The following is a 24,105-nucleotide window of genomic DNA, read 5'->3' as shown; positions in this document are numbered from 1 at the left end:
GGCCTGGAGCACAGCCCTGTGAGGAGAGGCTGAGGGAGCTGGGGGTGTGCAGCCTGCAGCAGAGGAGGCTCAGGGCAGAGCTCATTGCTGTCTACAAATACCTAAAGGGAGGTTGTGGCCAGGTGGAGTTGGGCTCTTCTGCCAGGCAGCTGACACAGAACAAGGGGACACAGTCTCAAGTTGTGCCAGGGAGGTCTAGGCTGGATGTTAGGAGGAAGTTGTTGGCAGAGAGAGTGATTGGCACTGGAATGGGCTGCCCAGGGAGGTGGTGGAGTGGCCGTGGCTGGAGGTGTTGCAGCCAAGCCTGGGTGGGGCACTTAGTGCCATGGTCTGGTTGCTTGGCCAGGGCTGGGTGTTAGGTTGGACTGGGTGAGCTTGGAGCTCTCTTCCAACCTGCTTGATTCTATGGTTCTGTTAGTCTGTGCTGTGATTCCGTGACAGCAGTTTTGGCAAGGCACAGTTAAGTTAGAATATGTTCAAACTGTCCTTAAAAGTGCATCCTGTCGGAGATATTGTCTAAGTGTTTCTGTCACTTATTTGTCCATCTGTAAAAGTAGAGAATCCTGTGAACTTTGCCTATTGTGCCTCTGGCCTCTGGCACACCCAGGATGGGGTTAAGTTTAAGATCGCAGCTTTTAAATGATCCTTTAGTGAATGAGCTCTCTCATTCTTTTCGGCCTGGAGAAGGTTCCAGCGAGACCTTAGAGCAACCTTACAGTGCCTAAAGGGGGCTATGGAGAGCTGGGAAAGGACTTGCGTCAGAGGCTGGGAGTGACAGGATGAGGGGCAATGGCTGTGATCTGCGAGAGGGGAGACTGAGACTGAAGATTAAGAAGGAATTCTTGATAGTAAGGGTGGTGAGGCACTGGAACCCAGGGATGTTGTGGATGCCCCTGCCTGGAGGTGTTCAAGGCCAGGTTGGATGAGGCCTTGAGCAAGCTGTGCTGGTGGGAGGTGTCCCGGCCCATGGCAGGGGTTTGGAACTGGGTGATCTTTAAGATGCCTTCCAATTCAAACCATTCTGTGGGTGACTGTGGTTTTCTCAGTAAGGCACCAGCTGCTTTCACTGGTAGCCAGATACTTGGCCCTAACGTTGTCCAGCTTTTCAGGGCAGTTACTTTCAGCGAAGGGCAGTCTCTGTGGAGGTCAGTGGAGCTCCAGACAGCTGCAGCAGTTAACTACCTGCAGGAGCAGCAGCTGCTGCACTATTTTGTGAAGAGCACCGCATAATGAATGGTGTTGATCTGGAGCCTGTTCAGCACCAGAAGTATAGCTGGTAGTGAAAAACCCCCTCCACACTCCAAACCAGACACAAAGAGGTTGGTGGACAGGGGAGGTGCATCTGAGGCAGTGGTCAGCCCTTTCCAGAAGCCAGGGTGGGAGGAGAGGGAGGACAGGGTCCCAGCTGCACGGGGCTGCAGGAATTCAGGGTGAAGAGGTTAATGACATGGATTGCTGCAGCCGCTCCTGCAATGAGCCACCTCTGCTGTGCCCTAGAGCAGGAGACACCCCCTCCTTAAAGGCAAACTTAACCTCAGCCCAGCACCTTTTGTGCGAGCTGAGCACGTTTTGTGCTGGCCAAGCCACAGAGTGTCTGATTCGGGTCAGCCTTCATTCAAGGGTTTGCTTTCTGCGGGGAAAGGGAAACAAAGGAGAAGCTGTGAAAAGGGAATGGCAACGCTGCTGAGGAGAGCACTGAGGCGGCTCGGCTCTTTTCATTGCTGCCAGAGCTCACCACGTCCCACCTACGAGAAATTAAGCTCCCTCCTTGTTGGGTGCAGCTTTTATTTCTGCAGTTTTGTGCAGGCAGGGCATTGTTAAAGCTGCTCAAGACTTTCTTTCAGCTGCTTACCAAGGTGTCCCGGGTTTGGGCTGATCCCTCCCCCGGGAAGAAATTCACAACACAGACCCCCCTTTTTGAAAGTCAGGGAAAGATGAAATTGTGTTTTCTTATAGTATAAGTATAGCAATGTAAAGAGAGATAATAACTAGAGAAGGAAGGAAAAAAAAAAACAACAATACAATAACCTTAAGGGAGATGGGGGAGGGATCAAGCGGTGGCGAAGCAGCAAAAGCAGCAGTAGCCAAAACAGCAGCCGGGGAAGATAGGCCAAGCTGAAGCATCCGAAGCCAGCGGGAGAAGGGGAGAACAAGCTGTGCTTCTAGACATTAAGCTCTTGATGCTCCAATGAAATTATATTAATTTATCTATTGTTGCCATTTATGTGGCCTATCCCTGGAATGTTCATCTCTCCCCTATGTCTGAGCTAGAGGATCAGCTCAAACGGCCACAATCCACCCCTTTAATATAATTTACCATTGCAGCCTCAAGTCATTCTATGTAACTAGGAATAACATCAATATCGTAGATGGTCGTTTTCCAGGCTTCAAGCATCTTTCGTCAATTTTCGGTCACTCATCTTCCCATTTCCATCTGTCTCAGGCTTTGGCTAGCTGAATGGTTTTCTAGAACAGTCAGATGTTTTCTTCAATGAGTGGAACAGAGCAGGACTCTCGGCACTCTCAGGGCTTTTGGATAGTGGGCTCTTCATGGCTTTTGGGCACCACAATCATCTGCAAAAGAACTCATAACAACATATCTACATTCTCTCTGCCAATGTCAGATTCTTTTGTGGCACACATTGTATTTCACCATTCTTCTGCATAACCCAATATGTATGACCAGGTCCTTCAGCAGAAACCACCCCTCGGACAGGTGTAGCCTCCCCCGAAGGGGAGAATACCCAAACAGACTTGCCCAACAAATTCTTTTCACGAATGACAGGAACCTGTCACCTTCTACCTTTTGTAACACATCTGAATGAGCTGGGCCAGCTCGGTTGGTGGAACCTCTACTATTCACTACCCAAGTGCTTTGGGCTAGATGTTTCTCCCAGTTCTTCAAGGTTCCTCCCCCCATTGCCTTTAAAGTTGTTTTCAGCAAGCCATTGTAACGTTCAGTTTTGCCTGAGGCGGGTGCATAGTAGGGGATGTGATAGATCCACTCAATGCTGTGCTCTTTGGCCCAAGATTTATGAGATTGTTTTTAAAGTGGGTACCATTATCTGATTCAATTCTTTCTGGAGTGCCATGTCGCCACAGGATTTGTCTTTCCAAGCCCAAAATGGTGTTACGTGCAGTGGCACGGGAAACTGGATAGGGTTCCAGCCATCCAGTGCTTGCTTCCACCATGGTCAGCACATGCTGCTTTCCAGTCCGAGATCGAGGTAGAGAGATGTAATCAATCTGCCACGCTTCACCGTATCTGTACTTTGCCCATCGCTCACCATACCACAAGGGCTTCAGACGCTTGGCTTGCTTAATAGCAGCACAGATATCACAGTCATGTGTAACTTGTGTCTGAGCTAGAGGATCAGCTCAAACGGCCACACAAGGAAATTTGCTTTCTTGAAGATTCTTAATTAAAAAAAAAAGTTCATTGCCACCATCTGATACAAACCTCTGCTCTGTAGCATCTCACACTGTGATGCTATTCATGGGGCCTCAGTATGGGCCATGAAGTTCCATTCTTAATTTTGTATCAGATGTGAATGAAGGGTCACCTTTGCTTTTCAACAGGACTATTTTACAGATGAAAACAGAGTGCTCAGGAAGGACCCTCAGCAGGATTACCACTTGGAATATGCCATGGAGAATGGGACACACACCATCCTGGCTTTTAGCAGAGAGCTGCACACCTGTGACACCAATGACAGGAGCATCACGGTAAGAGGCTCTGCCTGTGTGTGGGGAGATGGTGCAATTAACAGAGACCAAACATACACATGGGTAGGAAGCTGGGTACTGAAACCTCACCTTAGGAACATGTGGGATAAGAGAAATTCCCTTACACAGAATCACAGAATCATTCTGTGAAGAAGAACCCTGGGATCATCATGTCCAACCAACAACCCTACTCTGTAAAGTTAGAATCATAGAATGGTTTAGGTTGAAAGGGACCTCATCCAGTTCCACCTCCCCTGCCGTAGGCAGGGACACCTCCCACTAGAACAGGTCACTGAAGACCTCATCCAACCTGGTCCTGGACACCTCCAGGGAGGGAGTATCCACACCCTCCCCAGGCAACCTGTGCCAGTGTCTCACCATCCTCACTGTAAAGAACTTCTTCCTAACATCCAGTTTCAATTTTCCCTCTACCATTTCAAACCCATTTCTCCTTGTCCTGTCTTTACAGGACCTTGTCAATAGTCCTTCCCCAGCCCTCCTGTAGGCCCCTTTAGATACTGGAAGGCTACTACAAGTTCACCCATAAACCCCAAGCACCACATTCAAATGACCTTTAAACACCTCCAGGGATGGTGACTCCACCAGCTCCCTGGGCAGCCTCTGCAAGCATCTATTTCCAAACCATCTGTTTGGCCAACTTAAATTAACCAGGTGAAATACTTGTGCTGGTTGTATTAAGCTCTTCTGTTTTCATTTTTGCTTTGCCCTTCTGCTTTACTGCCCAAATGTCATCTTAAATTGCTTGAATTTGGTGACTTGCACACTGGAGACAGCAGATAGGTGAGGGAGCTTTGCAAGGCTGCTGGGTTTTGGCTTGTCTCCTGCTTGTCTTGGAATCATTGCTGTTGTTCTGCTCTGCTTCCATTATCTGTCTCTGTAATATGCATAAAAATGGCAACATGAGGAGTGGAGAGATGCAGGGTTACCACAGCTGGTAACACAGATTTCCTCCTCTGGAATACTGCACCCAGCTCTGGAGCCCTCAACACAGGAAGGGCATGGACCTGATGGAGTAGGTCTAGAGGAGGCCATGAAAATGATCAGGGGGCTGGAGCAGCTCTGCTATTAGAACAGGCTGAAGGAGCTGGGGATGTCCAGCCTGAAGAAGGTTCCAGAGAGACCTAAAAGCAGCCTGCCAGTACCTGAAGAGGCTACAAGCAGGCTGCAGAGGGTCTTGTCAAAGGCCTGCGGGAGCAGGACGAGGGCAATGGCTTGAAATGAGAGCAGAGCAGATTGAGACTGGATCTGAGGAACAAGTTCTGCACCAGGAGGCTGCTGGAACACTCCAGCAGGTTGCCCTGGGAGGTGGTTTGGGCCCCATCCCTGGAGACATTCAAGGTGAGGCTGGGCAGGGTCTGAGCAGCCTGATCTAGTGGAGGATGTCCCTGCTGACTGCAGGAAGGTTGGACTGGATGCCCTTTGGAGGTCCCTTCCAACCCAGACCATTCTTTGACTCTCTGTTTTCCAGGCAGTCAGTGGGTCTATGGCCTTCACACCTGCTCCAAATTGTCAGTGTAACTGAACATTCTGGGACCTTTCAGGACTTGTTTCAGGGCTTTGTCTCAAGGGTAGTGATGGCAGCCTGACAGTGGCTTACAGAGAATTGATCTCTGCTGTGGCTTTGATTGATGTTGAAGTTGTAAATCTATCCCACAGCTGATTGTCTCCACGGGTATGTGAAGGCAGCAGCTCACAAAAGTTAGCCACATGTTTACAGAGCTGAGCCTGGAAAAGGTTTTGGGAGGAAACCTTCTAATTGCTTGCCAAATGAGAGATTTTTGTAGAAAAAACCAAATTGCATATGTTTAGTTGGTACCCTCTTGACGAGTGTGTTCTGCTGTTTGCAGATGTCATTTAAGTTGGTGACACTGATGAAGGGATCTCTCAGAGTGAGACTCAGCTCCTGCCTGTCTCCAATGAGAGCTATGAGTGTAAAAGATGAAAGGCAAAGCTGTGTCAACTGCTCCTCTGCTGGATGCTGTTGTTGTTCCACTCCTCCAGCAGTCCTCTCACAGGAGTTGTGTGAACCCTAAGGAAGATTCCTGTTGCTTATGGATTTGGGGGGTTGTTGGGTGTTTGGTGTCCTTCCAGGAGAGCACAGTGCGGGTAATATGGGCCTACCACCACAGGGACATGGGAGAAGCAGGTCAGAACTACCATGGGTCCAACCGAGGCACAAAGAGCCTGCGCTTGCTGCACCCCAAGCGAGAAGAGGCCTCCTCTGCCTCTCTGCCATACTTCGACTTGACAAACAAAGACGTGAGTTGGTCCCAGCTCTGGGTCTGTGTGCAGATGGGGGCGAGGTGACAGCTAAGGCCTTATGCAGCAGGCTCGTGTGACTCTTGCCTTCTTGCCTTTTTCTTAAGACAGGTGCCAGTGCCAGACAAGGACACGACCTATTGGTGCCAGATGTTCAGGATCCCTGTGCAGCAGCACAAGCATCACGTGACCAAGGTGGGTGATCCAGGCAGAGCCAGCTCAGAGGCGCTCAGGTGATGGATTGGCTGTGAATCAGTGCTGCTTACCTGGGTGGAAACAAGAGCTCCTGTCTGTCTTCACAAACACGGGTCAAGTGTGTGTGTGCCCTGGACCTGACTCTGGTCTGCCCTGAGAAGTGGCACATGCTGGGACACAGCCTCTACATCCTCTCTTCCTTCAGAAATTATTTCCATCTTTAAACATTATTTACAAAGACTAAATAAAATTGTCTAGAAGCTTGTTCCATCAAGCTTCTGCTTTTCACAGAATCAGTCACAGAACATTAGGTGTTGGAAAGACCTCAAAAGGTCATCCAGTCCAAACCCCCTGCCAGGGCAGGGCACATAGGAACACATCCAGGTGGGTTCTGAATCTCTCCAGAGCAAAAGACTCCACAGCCTCTCTGGGCAGCCTGCTCTAGGCCTCCAGCACCCTCACAGTAATGAAGTTTTCCCTTCTGTTCTCATGGCACCTCCTCTGCTCCAGCTGGCACCCAGCACCCTTTGTGCTGTCAGTGGACATCAGTGTAAGGATGTAAGAGATTTCTTTTAGCAGAGGGGAGTGTTAGTTTGAAAAACCATTAAATGCTGAAGTTTGTTCTGGTGCAAGGTCAGTTTTTTATCTGATTCCAGTGGCAATGACCACAGTGAAGTTATGCCATGTTGCACTTCATGAGCACAGACTCCATTACCTTCAGCTGTTTAAAAGCCAAACAATAAGAAAGAGGAGATGGATGCTGCCATTTATTGAAAAATTAATGGAACCCTGTAAACATCCACACAAGGTTCAGCAGGATCCCAGGGGATTTCAGAACCCACATGCACAAACTTGTTTTGCTCTAATGCTTTTTTTTAACTTCTCTGTCTTTTTAGGCCTGAAAACTTAAAAGTGCTGGGGGCAAGCTGGCTCTCACATTCCTGCCCCAGGGACCTCCTAAATGCTTTATTGCACTGCTGATGAGAGTGCAGTGAGATAGCTCTGGCTCTTTGTTTTATTGTTCTTTGAACCCAGGAATGCTTTTAAGGCTATAATTCTATCCCATTATTATTTTTGATTACTGTCAGTCATGTTTCTCCAAGGCATTCAGTAAAACTGGGGTTTTAAATGGACTCAAAGAACTCAGTGTGTGATCTCTTGTGTAGGCCTGAGAACTATCTATAGTTATTCTGAAATACAGAGGGTTCTGCACTTTATAGAACCATGGAATTACAGAAGGGTAGGGGTTGGAAGTGACCTCTGGAGATCATCCAGTCCAACCCCTCTGCCAGAGCAGGGTCACCCAGAGCAGATCACACAGGAGCACATCCAAATTGAGCTTGAAAGTCTTCAGAGAAGGAGACTGCACAACTTCTTTGGGCAGTTTGCTCCAAGGCTCCCTCACAATAAAGCAGTTTCCTCTTGTGCTGAGGTGGAACTTCCTGGGTTCCAGTTTGTGTCCACTGCTCCTTCTCCTGTCCCAGGACACCATTGCACAGAGCCTGGCCTCTGCTTCTTGACCTCCACTCCTCAGATGTTTGTAACCATTGCTCAGATCTCCTTTCAGCCTTCTCTTGTCCAGACTACCCAGCCCCACGACTCTCAGCCTCTCACACAGATGTGCCAGGCCCTTCAGCACCCTCCTAGCCCTTTTATCTGCATGAAAAACTGCATGGTCCAAATTTCTGCCTTCAGATACTTGATCTTCAATGACATTTGATCATGTGGCAGATTTGTGTGGGAAACAGGATTTGCTTGCAGTTTGTAGGGCAGGATTCCTGGCTTCCTGCTTTCAAGCCAGGGAGCTTCAAAATGTTAGCAGCAGGCTGCCGCTCTCCGTGTGGATGTTGGGTGGAAGATGCTGTTCTGCTAAAGGTTTGCTGCAACTGTTTACTATTTATGTTTTCTGAATTTGTTTTTAATGCTTTGCCTTCCCCCTGACCCAGCTGGTCATTTGTGGTCAGCTGAAGCTCAGAAGTACTCTGCCCAACGTTTCAGTTTTATGTTATTGTGATGGTGCTGTGTGAGTTACAGAATCACCGGGGGGATCATATCTGTAATATGCTCCCCGTAGCATCTTTCCCTCTGAGCTGGAGAGATGTGGATTTGATGCGTGGACTGTTCAGTGGATAAGGAATTGGTTGTGTGATTGCATACAGAGGGCAGTGGTCGATGGTTGATGTCCAGATGTAGAAGAGTGACAAGTGGTGTCTTGCAGGGGCCTGGCACAGGGGAGATTTAGGTTGGACATCAGGAGGAAGTTCTTTAGAATGTCAGTAGTGAAATACTGGAGCAGATTGCCCAGACCTGTGATTAACACCCTGTCCTTGGAGGCATCTGAGGTCAGACTTGATGTGGCCCTGGTCAGGCTGCTCTGGTTGTAGGTGTCCCTGCTGACTGCAGGGGGGTTGGACAAGATGCTCTTTGAGGGTCTCTTCCGACTCGATACAATCTGGGACTCTGAATTTCCTTGCTTTGATAAGGTGCCTTCCTGTAGGTCCCCTTCAGATATGGGAATGCAGCTCTCAGGTCTCGCCAGAGCCTTCTCTTCTTCAGGCTGAACAGCCCCAACTCTCCCAGCCTGTTCCCATGGCAGAGGTGCTCCAGCCCTCCGATCTTCTGGAGCTAAACTTTGGCTCTTTTGGGGCAATGTCTGCCATCGACATCATGGAAGTGTACACTTAAAAATGCAGTCTGCTGGGGATTTGGTGTTTCAAGTTGGTTCTCTGTCATTCATTTGTTCTTGGACATACAAGTAACAGGACAAAAGGAAATGGTCTGAAGCTGGTCAGGAGAGGTTCAGGTTGGATATTAGGAACAATTTCTTCCCAGGAAGGTTTCTCAGGCACTGGCACAGGCTGCCCAGGGAGGTGCTGAAGTCCCCATCCTTGAAGAAGTTTCAAAGCTGTGCGGATGTGGTGCTGATGGAGGTGGTTTAGTGGCAGTGGTGGGTTTCATTCAGGTACTGGAAGGCTGCTCTAAGGTCTCCCTGCAGTCTTCTCCAAGCTGAGCAAACTTCAGCCCATTCTCATAGCAAAGAAGCTCCAGGCCTCTTGTCTTTGTGGACATAGTGGGGTCTCAGCAGAGCAAAGCAGAGCAGAGGGGCAGGATCTCCTCTCTCCATCTCTGTCCATGCTGCTTTGGATGCAGCCCAGGCTGCCATTGGCCTTCTGTGCTGCTAGTGCCCATTGCTGGCTCCTCTTCAGCTTCTCACCCACCAGCACCCCCAAGTCTTTTTCCTCGGGGTCCTTTCTATCTCCTCCTCTCCCAGCCTGGGTTGATAGTGAGGGTTGTTCCAGCCCAGGTGCAGGACCCTGCACTTGTTCTTGCTGAACTTCATGAGCAAGTAAGACCTTCTGTATTTGTTTTGTCTTTCCCTAACTTCCATACTGTTTTCCAAGAGCCTCAGGTAATAAGGAACAGCATGTTTTCCTTGACTTTTCTTGATCAAGCTGCATTCCATGACATGGAAATTATGCAAGACATAAGATTACAATCTTGCATTCATCCCATAGGTGGGATAATGACACAGGGAGAAGAAATTTCTCCTTCTGCTGCATTGACCAATGGAGAAGAGAGTTGCATTGTGATAAGTCCTAGCCAGGGCTAGGATTTCTTTCTTTGATCTTCCTTTGTCTCCTATCTCTTGCAACTTCTTCCCTAGGGAAGAGATGTGTCTTCCTACATGCCCTTGCCTCTGGGAACTCCTGGAGATATAACTCGCAATGATGTTATGATTTCTCTGTAGGTAGGCATGATAGTGGCTTACACAGGTTGCAGCCAGGTCGTGCCTCTGCCAGCTCCAAGCTGTCTTCCTGGCTAAGTGGCTGCTTGAAATGTTGTTAAACTCTTGCAGGTTTTTGCCTCCCCTGTGGTTTTTGATCAGCAGAACCAATTGGTGGGGGAATGAGTCCATTTCCATTTAACAGATGGAAGGGGTTGCTTGCAACTAATATCAAGCAACTGCCTCTCCTCAAACCAGCTATTTGCAGGATGGCTCCACAGTTGTAGTGGAGTGGTGGACTCTGGCTGCTCTTCATGTGGGAGAGCACACATCAAAGCCTGGCTGCAAACTGGTCCTGCAGCTACATGTGCAGTGGCCTGGATTGCTGCTTTGAGCTGCAGGCTGTGCTGTGTGCCTCAGGCTGGCTACCCCAGGGAGCTTCCCTTTTCTCAAGTGCAGAAGCTATCCAGGAGGCTTCTTAGAAGTAGCTAGCTTAAAAAAAACTCATTCCACTAATTACACCAGACAGGATTTAAGGTCATTTCTTGATAGCATTATTGCAGTTCTCGCTTTTACCATCAAGATGTCTACTTTTCAAGATTTTCAATCATAGATTCATAGAATGGGTTGGGTTGGAAGGGACCTTAAAGCTCCTCCAGTTCCAGTCCTCTGCCACGGGCAAGGATTCCTCCCACCAGCGCAGCTTGCTGAAGACCTCATCCACAGTATCACAGTATCACCAAGGTTGGAAGAGACCTCATAGATCATCAAGTCCAACCCTTTACCACAGAGCTCAAGGCCAGACCATGGCACCAAGTGCCACGTCCAGTCCTGCCTTGAACAGCTCCAGGGACGGCGACTCCACCACCTCCCCGGGCAGCCCATTCCAGTGTCCAATGACTCTCTCAGTGAAGAACTTTCTCCTCACCTCCAGCCTAAATTTCCCCTGGCATAGCTTGAGGCTGTGTCCTCTTGTTCTGGTTCTGGCCACCTGAGAGAAGAGAGCAACCTCCTCCTGGCTACAACCACCCTTCAGTTCCAATGTGACCTTCAACACCTCCAGGCAAGGGCATCCACAACCATCCTTGGCAACCTATGCCAGTGTCTCATCACCCTCTCTCTGAAGAATTTCTTCCTCATCTCCACTCTCAGTCTCCCCTCTCCCAGCTCAAAGCCATTGTCTCTCATCCTGTCACTCCCAGCCCTAGTCACAAGTCCCTTCTGAGCTTTCCTGATCATTTTCATGGCCTCCTGTGGATCCTCTCCTACAGTTCTCTGTCCTTACGTGGAGGTGTGTGCGGACACATCTCTGTGCTTTGACAGCTTGTAAGCCTCTCTCTGGATGTTTTATTTTTTTCTGCCTGATTATTTTTTCTTTCTGTGAGCTGGCATCATCCAGATGTTTACTAGGACCATGAGAGTGAAAATTTGTCTCATAATCATGATAAATCCTTCCCAGTCTCACAGAATGACAGAATCACCTGGTTGAAAGAGCACCTAAGATCATTAAGTCCCACCATGACCTAAAATCTTCCTGTGCACAGCTGTTAGACCATGTCCCTAAGCTTCTCATCCAAATATCTTTTAAACAATCCCAGGGATGGGGACTCCTGCACTTCATGTTCAAAGCTTGGTTTTGCTGCTCTGCACTTGCGGTTGTACAGATGTAGCTTATTACTCTTAGTGCCTTTAGCTTAGGCTCCATGCTGGTGCCTTCTGTTAGCTCAGTTCCCCTGTGCCGCTCACCAGTGAGCTGCACTGCTTTGCTTTTCTGCAGTGCAAACCCTGGGCAGATAATCCACCCGAGTGCCTCTGCCTCTGTTGTCAGTTCACTGCCTGTGCTCGCCCACTGCACCTGACAAATCCTTGGGTCTGGTGTGTGTAGAGTTCTGAACTGCTGCAGTACCTAGAAGTGGAGGAAAGGTCTGAGCACCCTGCGTGCCAGCCGTGCCACAGCCAGCCAGCAGGCAGCTCCTCGGCGTCAGCACAGGGCACAGCCGCAGTGGGTCCAACACCAGAAACTGTCCCTACTCTCTCACCATCCCAGCACTGCTGCTAAGTCTCTGCTGACCCTCACTTCACTGCAGCCTCCTTTCGGGGAGCTGTAGAGAGCAATGATGTCTTCCCTCAGCATCTTCTTGTTGCGGAGGCAGGAATTAATATGTGGCCGAGTCGGGAAATTATACAAAAATAGTTAATTTTATTTCCCAAAAACCTGCCCCCAAAACTATATATACAAAGATTAATTTAGTTTAATTAGCAGGTTCAGTCGCATGAGAATTACCTACAGGGATACTATCAATAATCTGACTATTTTGGAAGTCAGAAGTTGGAAAAGGCTTTAGCTATTAATTAGCAGCAGTTTCTTATTAATTAAGCTGAGCCAAATAACTCACGATCGGGCTGGCTTGCTCGAGGTCTGTCCTTCTCCACCTTTCAGCGGCTGCAGGTGAACGATTAAGAGTCGTTAAGGATCGTTAGGCTCACAAAGGTGTCAATAGGGAACAGTCCCTTTGATGATCTCTGCAGCCAAGGCGAGGAGAGTGGGGGAGCTCAGGCAGGCACGTACGTCCAGGCACGGGCAAAATCCAAAGCGGGAACCCCCAAAGGCAGGAAGACCCCCAATAGTTATAACCTTGGCTAGACAAAGGGCAGAGTTACCACACCAATCCCAGCCTGGCCCCAGCGTGGGAGCTCACGGGGCAGTCCTCGTGTGGGCAGGCCCTTTTGCTCACCCCCTTCGTGGCTGCAGGGCAGGCGAGGGGGGGAGGGAAACCAGGCGGCTTTCCCCCTTCCCCCCGAAGTCCGGGCAGGAGAGGAATTTAGGGGTACAGGACTCCAGGACACTTCTTCTTCAGAATAAAGAACCCCAGCTCCCTCAGCTGCTCCTCCCCAGCCCTGTTCTCCAGACCCTTTCCCAGCTTTGTTGTCCTTCTCTGGACCTGCTCCAGCTACTCGATGTCCTTGGAGTGAGAGGATCAACACAGAACTGAGTACTCAAGGTGTGGCCTCCGCAGTGCTGAGCAGAGGGGCACAATCCCACCCCCAGACCTGCTGGCCAGGCTGTTGCTGATCCAGGCCAGGATGTCCTTAGCCTCCTTGCCCTCCTGAGCACACTGCTGACTCATCTTCAGCCAGCCATCAGTCAACACCCCCAGTTTGCTGGGCTTCAGTAATGCCACAGACAAAAACATCTAACGTTGAATTTCACTCTAAGAGTAGGTAAAGCTGTTTATGTAGAGTAGGGAATGGTTTGGGGCAGTAGAGTCATTTGTCTCTGCACATTTTCTCTCTAATAATCTTAATTTTTCTGCAGTTCTAAATTTTCTAGTTTTTTTTTTTTAACTCTATAGTCAGGCTGAGTCAGATTCACAGAATGGTTTGGGCTGGAAGGGACCTCAAAGCTCATCCAGTTCCAACCCCCTGCCGTGCACAGGGACACCTCCCACTAGCCCAGGTTGCTGAAGGCCTCATCCAACTCAGCCTAGAACACTTTTTACTGGCAGGAGGGCAATGATGTGGCTGTGCTCAGGAGCATAAAATGCATAGATTCATATAATGCCCTTCCATGAGCATTGTCTGAATCTGCTGAGGTGAAGGAGTGAGTAGGTATAGTGCTGCTGAAATGGGGCAGCAGCCCCATGCTGAAGATTAGCATATGTGGTTAAAATTCAGTGTCTCTTAAGTACCACCCATGAACACTGAATTAAACTCAGGCAGCGCACTGGAGACTGTGAATTTGCAACCACAAGGATGGGCTCCTGTGCTGGAGCTGGACTTAGCTACGTGTCTGAGCCAGCTGGTAAATGGCCTTTCAGTGTCAACCCCAGACAGTTCTGTCAGCCTGCAGAAGGTACAGCAGCTTCAGCATCTCCTGTATGCTTCAGTCTCTCTACGCTGATAAAGCAGAGAACCCAGACACCCAGCTGCTCCTGGGCATGGGCATGTCCCATCAAATAGTCAGAGTAGGATGACCCTGGGAGATGGTGGAGTCAATATGCCTAGAGGTGTTTGAGAGCTGTGCAGATGTTGTATCCTGGCGTGCATTAGAAGGGCTGTGATAAGTAGGACAGAGACTTACCCTGACTCTACCCTGACCAGGCCACATTTGGAACACTGTGTCCAGTTCTGGGCCTCTCAGTTCCAGAAGGACCTCAGGGAACTGCTTGAGAGAGCCCAGCCCAGAGCCCTCAAGCTGCTGCAGGCAGGGGAAGCTCTACTGTGAGGCCAGGCTGAGGGAACTGGAGCTGGGAGCCGGCAGCAGAGCAGCCTGAGGACTGCCCTCAGTGCTGTGCTGAAGATGTGCAGGGCAGTGTCGGAAGGATGCAGGCAGGCTCTGCCCAGGGGTGGCCAAGGGCAGCACAAGGGGCACTGGGGGCAAGCTGGAGCAGAGGAGGTGCCACGGGAACAGGAGGGGTAACTTAGTGTGAGAGTGCTGGAGCCTGGAGCAGGCTGCCCAGAGAGGTTGTGGAGTCTCCTGCCCTGGAGAGATTCAGAACCCACCTGGATGTGTTGCTGTGTGCCCTGCCCTGGGTGCCCCTTGTCAGTGTTAGGCTGAGGATTTGACTGGATGGTTTCAAAGATCTTTTCCAGTCTGGGCAATTTTGTGACCCTGAGACTGTGACGGGAGCAAAAATTGCAAACTAATACTTTTTCAGTTCTTTATTTCTTTGCCTGCAGAGAAAGCAGAACTCTGTCTAATTTCGAGGCACTGAACTCAGATGTGACCAGTGAAAACAGGCAAACATTATCACCAGAGACAAACCCAAGTCACTGTTATTTGGATTTAGCATTAGCTGGGAAATGTGACGTTGGACACAGTTAATATAAGCACCAATGGTTCTGGTCGTGACTCTCCTGAGAGCCTCTTTTCAGTTCAGGAAGGGCCTGTGTCAGAGCAGAGCAGCAGCTGCCAGCTAATCTTCATGGGCAGTTTTGGGACAGTCTCTGATAAGGAAGCAAAACCTCCAAAACTCCTGTTGCCAAAGACAACTCTGCCTTCTGACAGTGGAATGCTCCAGCAACAGCAAAGGCTCCAGTGTGAGAACACAAAGGGACTCCAGTTAGAGAAATGGTTTGATTGGAAGCCAGAGGGCAGCCTGCAGGCTTTAGCACCATCAGAGAGCGATAGGTTTGAGTGATGCCAGGCAGCGACTGCTGTTTCTGCTCTGCCTGGACTCTTCTCTCCTGCTAAAGGTAGCTCCTACGAGCTGAACCAAGCCAGCTGACGCAAACAAACGTTCTGTGTTTTCCCGCGAAGCCATTCCAGCCTTGGTAAATGAGCCTGGCAGCCAAGCTATCACCTCACACTGCAGAGCCCTTTGATCTGCATGGCTGGCTCCTCAGTGCAAGCATGAATGGGCCCAAGAGGCTTGCAGGGTGAAAGAATCTGAGCTGAACTAGCGGAAGATTCAAAGTCTCCCCAGCAAGGTCTCGGGAAATAACAGAGTAGCTCTTCTCTCATCTGCTGCTAGATCATTTCAAAGGTAAATTTATTTAGTGTATTATTGTATGTTTCATAGATATAGTGTTTGGTCAGATGAGTGGGCAGTGAGGTGTGTTGAGAACTGGCTGGAATACCAGGGGGAGTCCTGCTGGGGTGATCTGACAGCCTTCTGTGATGGGTGAGCAGCTGGGGAGATGAGGAGAGGGCAGTGGATGTGGTCTGCCTTGTCCATGGCAAGACTTTGCAGAGATACGCTTAGGAAGTGTGACTCAGGAGTGCAGAGTGAGATGGGTTGAGAGCTGACTGACAGAGCAGACCCTGGGCAGGCTTGGAATGTTTGGCAGTGGTGAAGATCAGCAAGGGCAGGTAAAGGGTCCTGCAGCTGGGGTGGAACAACCTCCTGCAACAGTACAGGTAAGAGGTGAGCTGCTGGAGAGCAGCTCTGGGGAGGAGGACCGGGCAGGGCTGGTGGTCAAGAAGGTGGCCATGAGCCAGCAATGTGCCCTTCTGGCCAAGAAGGCCAATGGTGAGCTGCAGTGCATCAAGTAGAGTGTGGTGAGCAGGTTCAGGGAGCTTCTCCTTCTCCTCTCTCTGCCCTGGTGAGACCACATCTTGAGTATTGTGTCCAGTTCTGGGTTCCCCAGTTCAGGAGGGACAGGGAATTGCTGGAGAGAGTCCAGGAGAGGCTATGAGGATGCCAAGGAGCCTGCAGCATCTCTCAGGAGGTGAGGCTGAGAGCCCTGGAAGAGCAGCTTGAGAGGGTATCTGCTGAGTGCATGTCAACGGCTAAAGGGTGGGAGGCAAGAAGATGAGAGCTAGACTCTTCTCAGTGGTGGCCAGTGACAGGCCAAGAGGCAATGGGTACAAATGAGAGTCCAGGAGGTTTCCCTTGAACTTAAGGACAAAGCTCTTTGTTGTGAAGGTGCTGGAGCCCTGGAAGAGGCTGCCCAGAGAAGTTGTGGAATCTCGTTTTCTAGAGAGATTCCAAACCTGCCTGGATGTGTTCCTGTGCAACCTGATCTGGGTATCCCTGGGGACTTGGACTGGGTGATCCACAGAGGTCCATGGGCAGGGACACTTCCCACCAGCCCACCTTGCTCAAGGCCTCATACAGCCTGGCCTTGAACACCTCCAGGCAGGGGCATCCACAGCCTCCCTGGGCAACTTGGACCAGTGTCTCACCACCCTCACTGCAAAGACTTTCTTCCTCCTTTCCAGTCTCACTCTCCTCTCTCCCAGCTCAAAGCCATTGTTCTCATCCTGGCACTCCCAGCCCTTGTCCAAGTCCCTCCCCAGCTCTCCTGCAGCCCTTTCAGGTACTGGAAGGCTGCTCTAAGGTCTCCCTGGAGCCTTCTTTTCTCCAGGCTCAACAGCCCCAACTCTCCCAGCCTGTTCCCATACTGGGTGTTCTCCTGCCCTCTGATCATCTTCTTGGCCTCTTCTGGGCCCTCTCCAACAGCTCCGTCTCGTTCTGGGGTGTCCAGAACTGGAGGCAGTGCATTAGGTGAGGCCTCACTAGTGCAGAAGGGCAGAATCCCTCCAGTAGCCTGGTGGCCATGCTTCTTTTGGTGCAGCCCAGGCTATATTTGGCCTTCTGTTTCCATTGCCAGGTCACATCAAGCGCCTCATCAGCCAGCACCCCTTAAGCCCTTCTCTGCAGGGCTCTTCTGAATCCACTCCTCACCTGGCCTGGATTTGTGCCTGGGATTGCACTTGGTCTTGTTGAACTTGAGATTGGCTTGGGACCACCTGCCAGCCTGCCCAGGTCCCTCTGGATGGATCCCTGCCCTCCAGGGTGTCAGCTGCACCACACAGCTTGGTGTCACCTGCAAACCTGCTGAGGGTGCCTCCATCCCACTGTCCATGTCACCCACAAAGATGTCAAAAAGCAGTGGTCTCAGTACCACCCCCTGAGGGGCTCCACTTGCCACTGATCTCCATTTGGACGCTGGACTGCTGACCTTCACTGTGAGTGAAGCCACCCAGCAGTGGGCATCCATCAAATCTGTGTCCTGCCACTTCGTGTGTCCTCTTCCAGCTGCACAGCAGCAGTAACTTTCACCTGACAGAGGCTGTTCTTTCCCAGTAACAGTTCTGCAGGTCAAAGCAGAGGCATGGGAATTGCTTCTTAACACAGCACGCTAGGAACACTGCAGTGAGCTTTCGCTGACCAGCAGTCACTGAGGAAACAAATACTCTCTTCCTAGCTTCAAGAGGAGGAAATAGCTGTGAATAAGGAGCAGGGACTTTTCTCCAGAATAATGCCAGGATTTTTGATCTGAAGTTCTGCACATTCAGATGAATTAAACCCAAATGCCAACAGCAGATCTTAAATAAAGAGATATCAGCACTTTTGTTTCTTCTTGGAGTGATGTTCTCCATCTGAGTCTTTCTCTAGAAAGAAAACCACCTCCACACATATTAGGGACAAACCATGCACCTTTCAGTGCCCTCAGTGGAATCTCCATTTTTGGTCTGGAAAATGTCAATCCTCCAAGGAAACTTCACCTGATCTTGTTAGGAGCTTGGGTGTGGGAACTAGTTCTATTGCTGAGGCCTTTTTCTCATCTCCGTCTCTGTTTTAGTACAATATGAGAATCGTGGAGTCACAGAACTCTTGATGCTGGAAGAGTCCTTTGAGCCCATCCAGTGCAGCCACTCCCCCAGAGCTCACAACTTCACCACTGCTACTAACCACTGCCATTAAAACACTTCCCTCAGCACCACATCCATGCAGCTTTGAAGCCCCTCCAGGGATGGGGACTCCAGCACCTCTCTGGGCAGCCTGTGCCAGTGCCTGAGAACCCTTGCTGGGGAGAAATTGTTCCAACCAATATCCAACTTGAGCCTCCCCTGACACAGCTTGAAGCCATTTCCTCGTCTCACTTGTGTGTGAGAAGAGACCAACCCCAACCTGGCTCCAGCCTCCTTTCAGAAAGCTGTAGAGAGCAATGAGGTCTCCTCTTAGCCTCCTTTCCTTCAGGCTAAACACACCCAGGTCCCTCAGCTGCTCCTTACCACACTTGGTTCAGAGTCCTTCACCAGCTTAGCTGTCCTTATCTGGACACACTGAAGCACCTCAGTGTCCTTCTGGAGCGAGGGAACCAAAACTGAAAACAGTACCCAAAGATGTGGCCTCACCTCTGTGGAATGGATGGAGACATCCCTAGCCCTGCTGGCCAGGCTCTTGCTGATCAGGCCAGAAAGCCATTGGCCACCGGTGCACACTGCTGGGCTGGTTTTCAGGCAGCCATCAGTGAACACCCTCAGGTCATTCCCTGCAGCCACTTTGCCCCAGGCCTATGACATTGCCTGGGGCTGTGGTTAGGAATTAGCTTGGTTGTTTCTTTTTCAAGACATGGTGAGGTGTGGTATGTTCAGTTGGTGAGGAAGGATCTAAGACTCTGGGATGAGGTAATGGAATACCAGAAAACAAGAGAGAAAGGAAAATTGAAGCTGAGCAACCCAGCACTGGCAGATGTAAGCATTTCCTTCACTCTGTGTTGTCAAGCTGCTGACCAGGACAGGGCTTTTGTTTAATGCCAGTGTCTGAAGGGGCTTCAGAGGAGCTGAGGAGGGACTTCTGACAAGGGCTGGGAGTGCCAGGATGAGGGGCAATGGCTGTGAGCTGGGAGAGGGAAGAGTGAGAGTGGAGATGAAGAAGAAATTCTTTGCAGTGAAGGTGGCGAGACGCTGGCACAGGCTGCCCAGGGAGGCTGTGGATGCCCCTGCCTGGAGGTGTTCAAGGCCAGGCTGGATGAGGCCTTGAGCAAGACGGGCTGGTGGGAGGTGTCCCTGCACAGGAGCTTTGAGGTGCCTTCCAACCCAAACCGTTTGATGAAATTAGCAGGTGGAAAACACAGGTAACAAAGTGACCATGAGCTGTTTTCTGTCCTTCCAAAGGCAGTGTTTTCAGAAGTGCTAAGATGAGAAAAGGATCTCTGTAAAGCCTCTCAGCCTGCCTGGTGAGTACAGATCATGCTAACGAAACACCATAGCTCTCACCCATAGTTCTGGTTGCAGAAGGCATCAGTTCCTGTGATGTTTTAAAGAGCTGCTCCTGGCAGAGCCTGGCTGGCTGTGCTGGGGCATGGCAGTACAGATGCTGCCCTTCAGCTCTGCTAGTGGGAGTCAGATGGGCTGATATGTGTCAGTGTGCTTGGCTACAAAGATCTCTTGCCCGGGCTTTCAAGGAAGGTAGAGAGGATGCAGAAAGCAAATCTTCCTGGACTATAACAGAGGAGCTTCTTGGTGCGGGTTCCGTGCAAAGCACAGCAGATTGTGTCTCACTGCAAGCACTGCTGTGTGCAGAGCCAGGCGCTGCCAGCGCCCCGGTGGAGGGTGCACACAGGGCTCCTGCTCTGCCAGCCTCTGGCACTTAGGGAATGTCAAGCAGAAAATGGATTTTGCCTGCAGGCAAGAGGCCCCCGAGGCGCCCAGTGGGGCAGTGTCTCCAGGCTGGCTCACAGCACAGCAAGGAGATGCACCCTGACAGCTGAGTCCTCCTGGCATGGCGGCAGCAGGGAGAGCACCACAGAGGAGGGGAAATGGGGGAAAGAGGTGCACACAGGCACACTGCCTTGCAGTCTTCTGTCAGCCTCCATCTTCACCCCTTCAGCTGGCAGGAGGTGGGTAGGAATGAGTGAGGGAAGAGGCAGGAACTGTGTTGCAGTCTGAGGTTTCCTCAGGGACAAAGAAAGTTGGGTTCCCATTTTCACCACAACTCATTTAAAATACTCAGTGTTTGACAGCTGAAAGGGTGATTTGAGAGGCTCCTGAAACTCCAAGAGCAGAGCATATGAGGCTGTATCTATGTATATCCAAACAAAACTCCAGCCACTGAAATCTGCAGTTATTGACCAGCCTGGACTATGTCTATTTTATATTTTGTTTCTGTATTTCACGACTTAGCCATAATTTACCATAGGGCTCTGGGCAGCATGCTGTAGTTGAGGATGTCCCTGATGACTGCAGAGGGGCTTGGACTGGATGACCTGTGGAGGTCCCTTCCAACCCAGACCATTCTGTGATTCAGTGATTTTCATGAGTGTTCTAATAGCTGAACTGTTTTCTTAGACAAACTACCAAGGCAGTCCTTGGCTCACTGCTATTTGAGTGGAGACCAGCAAGAGTAGACCTTAATTTACTTTAGTTTTCCATTTTGTGCTTTGGGTATGACAGGCTGCCATAGAACCCTATTGTGGCCTTTCAGTGTCTGAAGGGGGCCTACAAAGCAGCTGGGGAAGGACTTTTCAGGATATCAGGGAGTGACAGGACTAGAGGGAATGGAGCAAAGCTGGAGGTGGGTAGGTTCAGGCTGGACATGAGTCCAAAAGGACAGACAGTGCAAAAGGCTCTTGCAGTGTATCAGTGATAACTTCTTGATGCAGGTAGTGGAGGAATCAACAAGGAGACCTTGTTGGTCTTGCTGGACTAATAAAGAGAGACTGACTGAGGACATTAAGGTGGGGAACAGCCTTGGGAACAGTGACCATGACATGGTGGAGTTTAGTATTCTAAAGGGTAGAATCAGAGCAACAAGTAGAATTGCAACCCTGGGCTTCTGCAGAGCTGACTTTGTGCTCTTCAGGGACATGCTCGCAGGACTCCCATGGGCTAAGGCTCTGGAGGAGCCCAAGAAAGTTGGCTAATTTTTAAAGACCACTTCCTCCAAGCCCAAGCCAGGTGTGTGCCCCTGAGTAAAACATCAGGTAGCGGTGCTAGGAGACCTGCATGGCTGAGCAAGGAGCTCCTGGAGGGACTCTCAGGGAAGAAGGAATCTTACAATTCATGGCAGAAGGGATTGGTCAGTTGGGAGAACTATAGAGAAGCAGTCAGGGCTTGTAAGAAAGCAACAAGGAAGGCCAAAGCTCTCTTGGAACTGAAGCTGGCAAAGGAAGTAAAAGAGAACCAGAAAGGCTTCTTCAAACACATCAGTAGGAAAAGGAAGCCCAGGGAAGGTGTGGGCAGTGCTGGGCCAGGAGGCAGCCTGAGAGCTGAGGGTGCAGAGAAGGCAGAGCTCCTGAATGCCTTCTTTGCTTCAGTCTTTACACCTAAGGCTGAGTTCCCCTATGGACTCCAGACCCTGGATGAAGGAGAGGAAGCCTGGTGGAGGGAATGCTCCCCACTGGTCAGTGCAGACTGGGTTAGGAATCAGTTACACACATTGAACATTCACAAGTCCATGGACCCTGATGAGATGCACCCAAGGGTTCTGAGAGAACTGCCTGAGGTTGTTGCTCTGCCACTCTCCATCAGCTTTGCCAAATGGTGGCAGACAGGAGAGGTGCCTGAGGGCTGGAGCAGAGCCAATGGCACTGCAGTCTTCAAAAAGGGCAAGAAAGAGGTTCCAGAAAACTACAAACCAGTCAGCCTCACCTCCAGCCCTGGAAAAATGATAGAGTGACTCCTGCTGGAGAGCATCTCAAGGCACTTGGAAGAGAAGAAGGTTATCAGGAGTAGTCACCATGGATTTACTAAGGGAGTTGTGCTCAACTAACCTGAGAGCATTCTGTGATGCCGTAACTGAATGGGTAGATGCAGGGAGAGCAGTGGATGTAGTCTACCTTGACCTTAGCAAGGCCTTTGACAATATCTCCCATGACATATTAGTGAGCAAGCTCAGGAAGTGTGGGATGGAAGAGCAGGCAGTGAGGTAGATTAGGAACTGGTTGCAAGGCAGAGTTTGGAGGGTGGTGATCAATGGTGCCAGGTCCAGCTGGACAGATGTAACCAGTGGAGTCCCCCAGGGATCAGTGCTGGGTCCAGTCCTGTTCAACAGCTTCATCAATGACACTGATGAGGGCACAGACAGACAGAGTCTGCTCAGCAAGTTTCCTGCTGACACCAAGCTGGGAGGCTTGGCTGATACAGCTGCAGGCTGTGCTGCCATCCAGAGAGCCCTGGGCAGACAGAGCTGGGCACAGAGGAACCAGATGAGGTTCAACAAGGACAAGTGCAGAGCCCTGCACCTGGGGTGGAATAATAAACTGCACCAGGACAGGCTGGGAGGTGACTGCTGGAGAGCAGCCCTGTGGAGAGGGACCTGGGGGTCCTGATGGCTAACAACTTCCCCATGGCACAGCAATGTGCCCTTGTGGCCAAGAAGAAGGCCAGTGGGATCCTGGGGTGTATTAGGAGGAGTGTGTCCAGCAGATCAAGGGAGGTTCTCTTCCTCCTGTACTTTGCCCTGGGGAGACCTCATTTTGAATACTGTGTTCAATTTTGGGCTTCCCAGAAGAGGGACAGGGATCTGCTGGAGAGGGTCCAGGGGAGGGTTAGGAGGATGATAAGGAGAGGGCATGGCTGAGGAGGAGAGGCTGAGGGACCTGGGGCTACATAGTCTGGAAAAGAGAAGACTTAGAAGGGACTTGATAAATGTCTGTAAGTATCTGAAGGCTGCCAGGAGTGGGGGGACAGGCTCTGCTCACTGCTCCCTGGGATAGGACAAGGAGCAAAGGGTGTAAGTTGCAGCAAAAGAGGTTCTGCCTCAACACAAGGGGGAACTTCTTTACTGTAAGGGTCCCAGAGCACTGGCACAGGCTCCCCAGAGAGGTTGTGGGGTCTCTGTCTCTGGAGACTTTCAAGACCTGTCTGAATGTGTTCCTCTGTGATCTGTGTTAGAGAGGATTGTCCTGCTCTGGCAGGGGGGTTGGACTCGATGATGTCCTTGGGTCCCTTCCAACCCCTAATGTCCTGTGATTCTGTGAAGTTCTTCACCATGAGAGTGGTGAGAGGCTGGAATGGGTTGCCCAGGGAGGTGGTTGAGGCCCCGTCCCTGGAGGTGTTTAAGGCCAGGCTGAATGGGGCTCTGGCCAGCCTGCTCTAGGGTAGGGTGTCCCTGCCCATGGCAGGGGGTTGGAACTAGATGATCCTTGTGCCCTGACTGATTCTATGAACCAAAAACTTTGGTTTAGAAATTATTTTAAAGAGGGATCTTTGAATGTGTGCATCATACAGTTCACTTTTTAAAGATGTGTGCCTACAACTAGGGACGAAGACTGACAAAGGCTCGTTAAAATCATTCAAATCAGCCTGGAGAAGAGAAGGCTCCAGGGAGACCTTCCATTGTCTGAAAGGGGCTAAAGGAGAGCTGGGGAGGGACTTCTGACAAGGGCAGGGAGTGCCGGTTTAAGGGACAATGGCTGTGAGCTGGGAGAGGGGAGTCTGAGAGTGGAGATGAAGAAGAAATCCTTTGCAGTGAGGGTGGTGAGACACTGGCACAGGCTGCCCAGGGAGGCTGTGGATGCCCCTGCCTGGAGGTGTTCAAGGCCAGGCTGGATGAGGCCTTGAGCAAGACGGGCTGGTGGGAGGTGTCCCTGCCCATGGCAGGGGCTGGAACTGGATGAGCTTTGAGGTCCCTTCCAACCCAACCAAACCCATTCCATGAATCTATGAAAACAGGAGTAACCTTGTAGGAAATAAGTCCTGCAAATTGCATTATCATTCCCTGAGCTGCAAGCCCTCTGCCAGCCAGGCCACCCTGCTCCAAGGGTCTACTTGTTGATACCTGCTGTAGCAACTCATTTTATGTCTGGGACTACTTCAGTGCACTTCTAGTGAATTAGTGATTTGTTGTATTTGGCCCCACAGTTGAGAAAGCTGGGCAGTGCTCCTCATGGTGAGCTGGCCAGAAAACAGGAATTTTGTTTATCTGGGGAAAAAAAAAAAGAAGAGGTTTTGGAATTTCTTTCCAGCTTGGAGCAAACTAAGCTGTAGAGTTGCTCTTTGTGGA

At 50.5% G+C, this 24,105-nt stretch overlaps 1 protein-coding gene across 1 annotated transcript in view; it reads left to right on the top strand.

Annotated features, from left to right (window-relative positions):
- MOXD1 (monooxygenase DBH like 1) overlaps nucleotides 1–24,105 on the top strand; it is an 83,761-nt gene that overhangs the window by 19,272 nt on the left and 40,384 nt on the right. The window contains exons 2-4 of the mRNA XM_064170040.1: nucleotides 3,580–3,726; nucleotides 5,839–6,006; nucleotides 6,118–6,201. Of these exons, the coding sequence (XP_064026110.1) occupies nucleotides 3,580–3,726; nucleotides 5,839–6,006; nucleotides 6,118–6,201 (399 nt within the window). The remainder of the gene's footprint in view (nucleotides 1–3,579; nucleotides 3,727–5,838; nucleotides 6,007–6,117; nucleotides 6,202–24,105) is intronic.

The sequence above is a fragment of the Pogoniulus pusillus genome, chromosome 33 (assembly GCF_015220805.1).
Source record: "Pogoniulus pusillus isolate bPogPus1 chromosome 33, bPogPus1.pri, whole genome shotgun sequence".
NCBI lineage: Eukaryota > Metazoa > Chordata > Aves > Piciformes > Lybiidae > Pogoniulus > Pogoniulus pusillus.
This window is presented reverse-complemented; position numbering and strand designations above follow the sequence as displayed.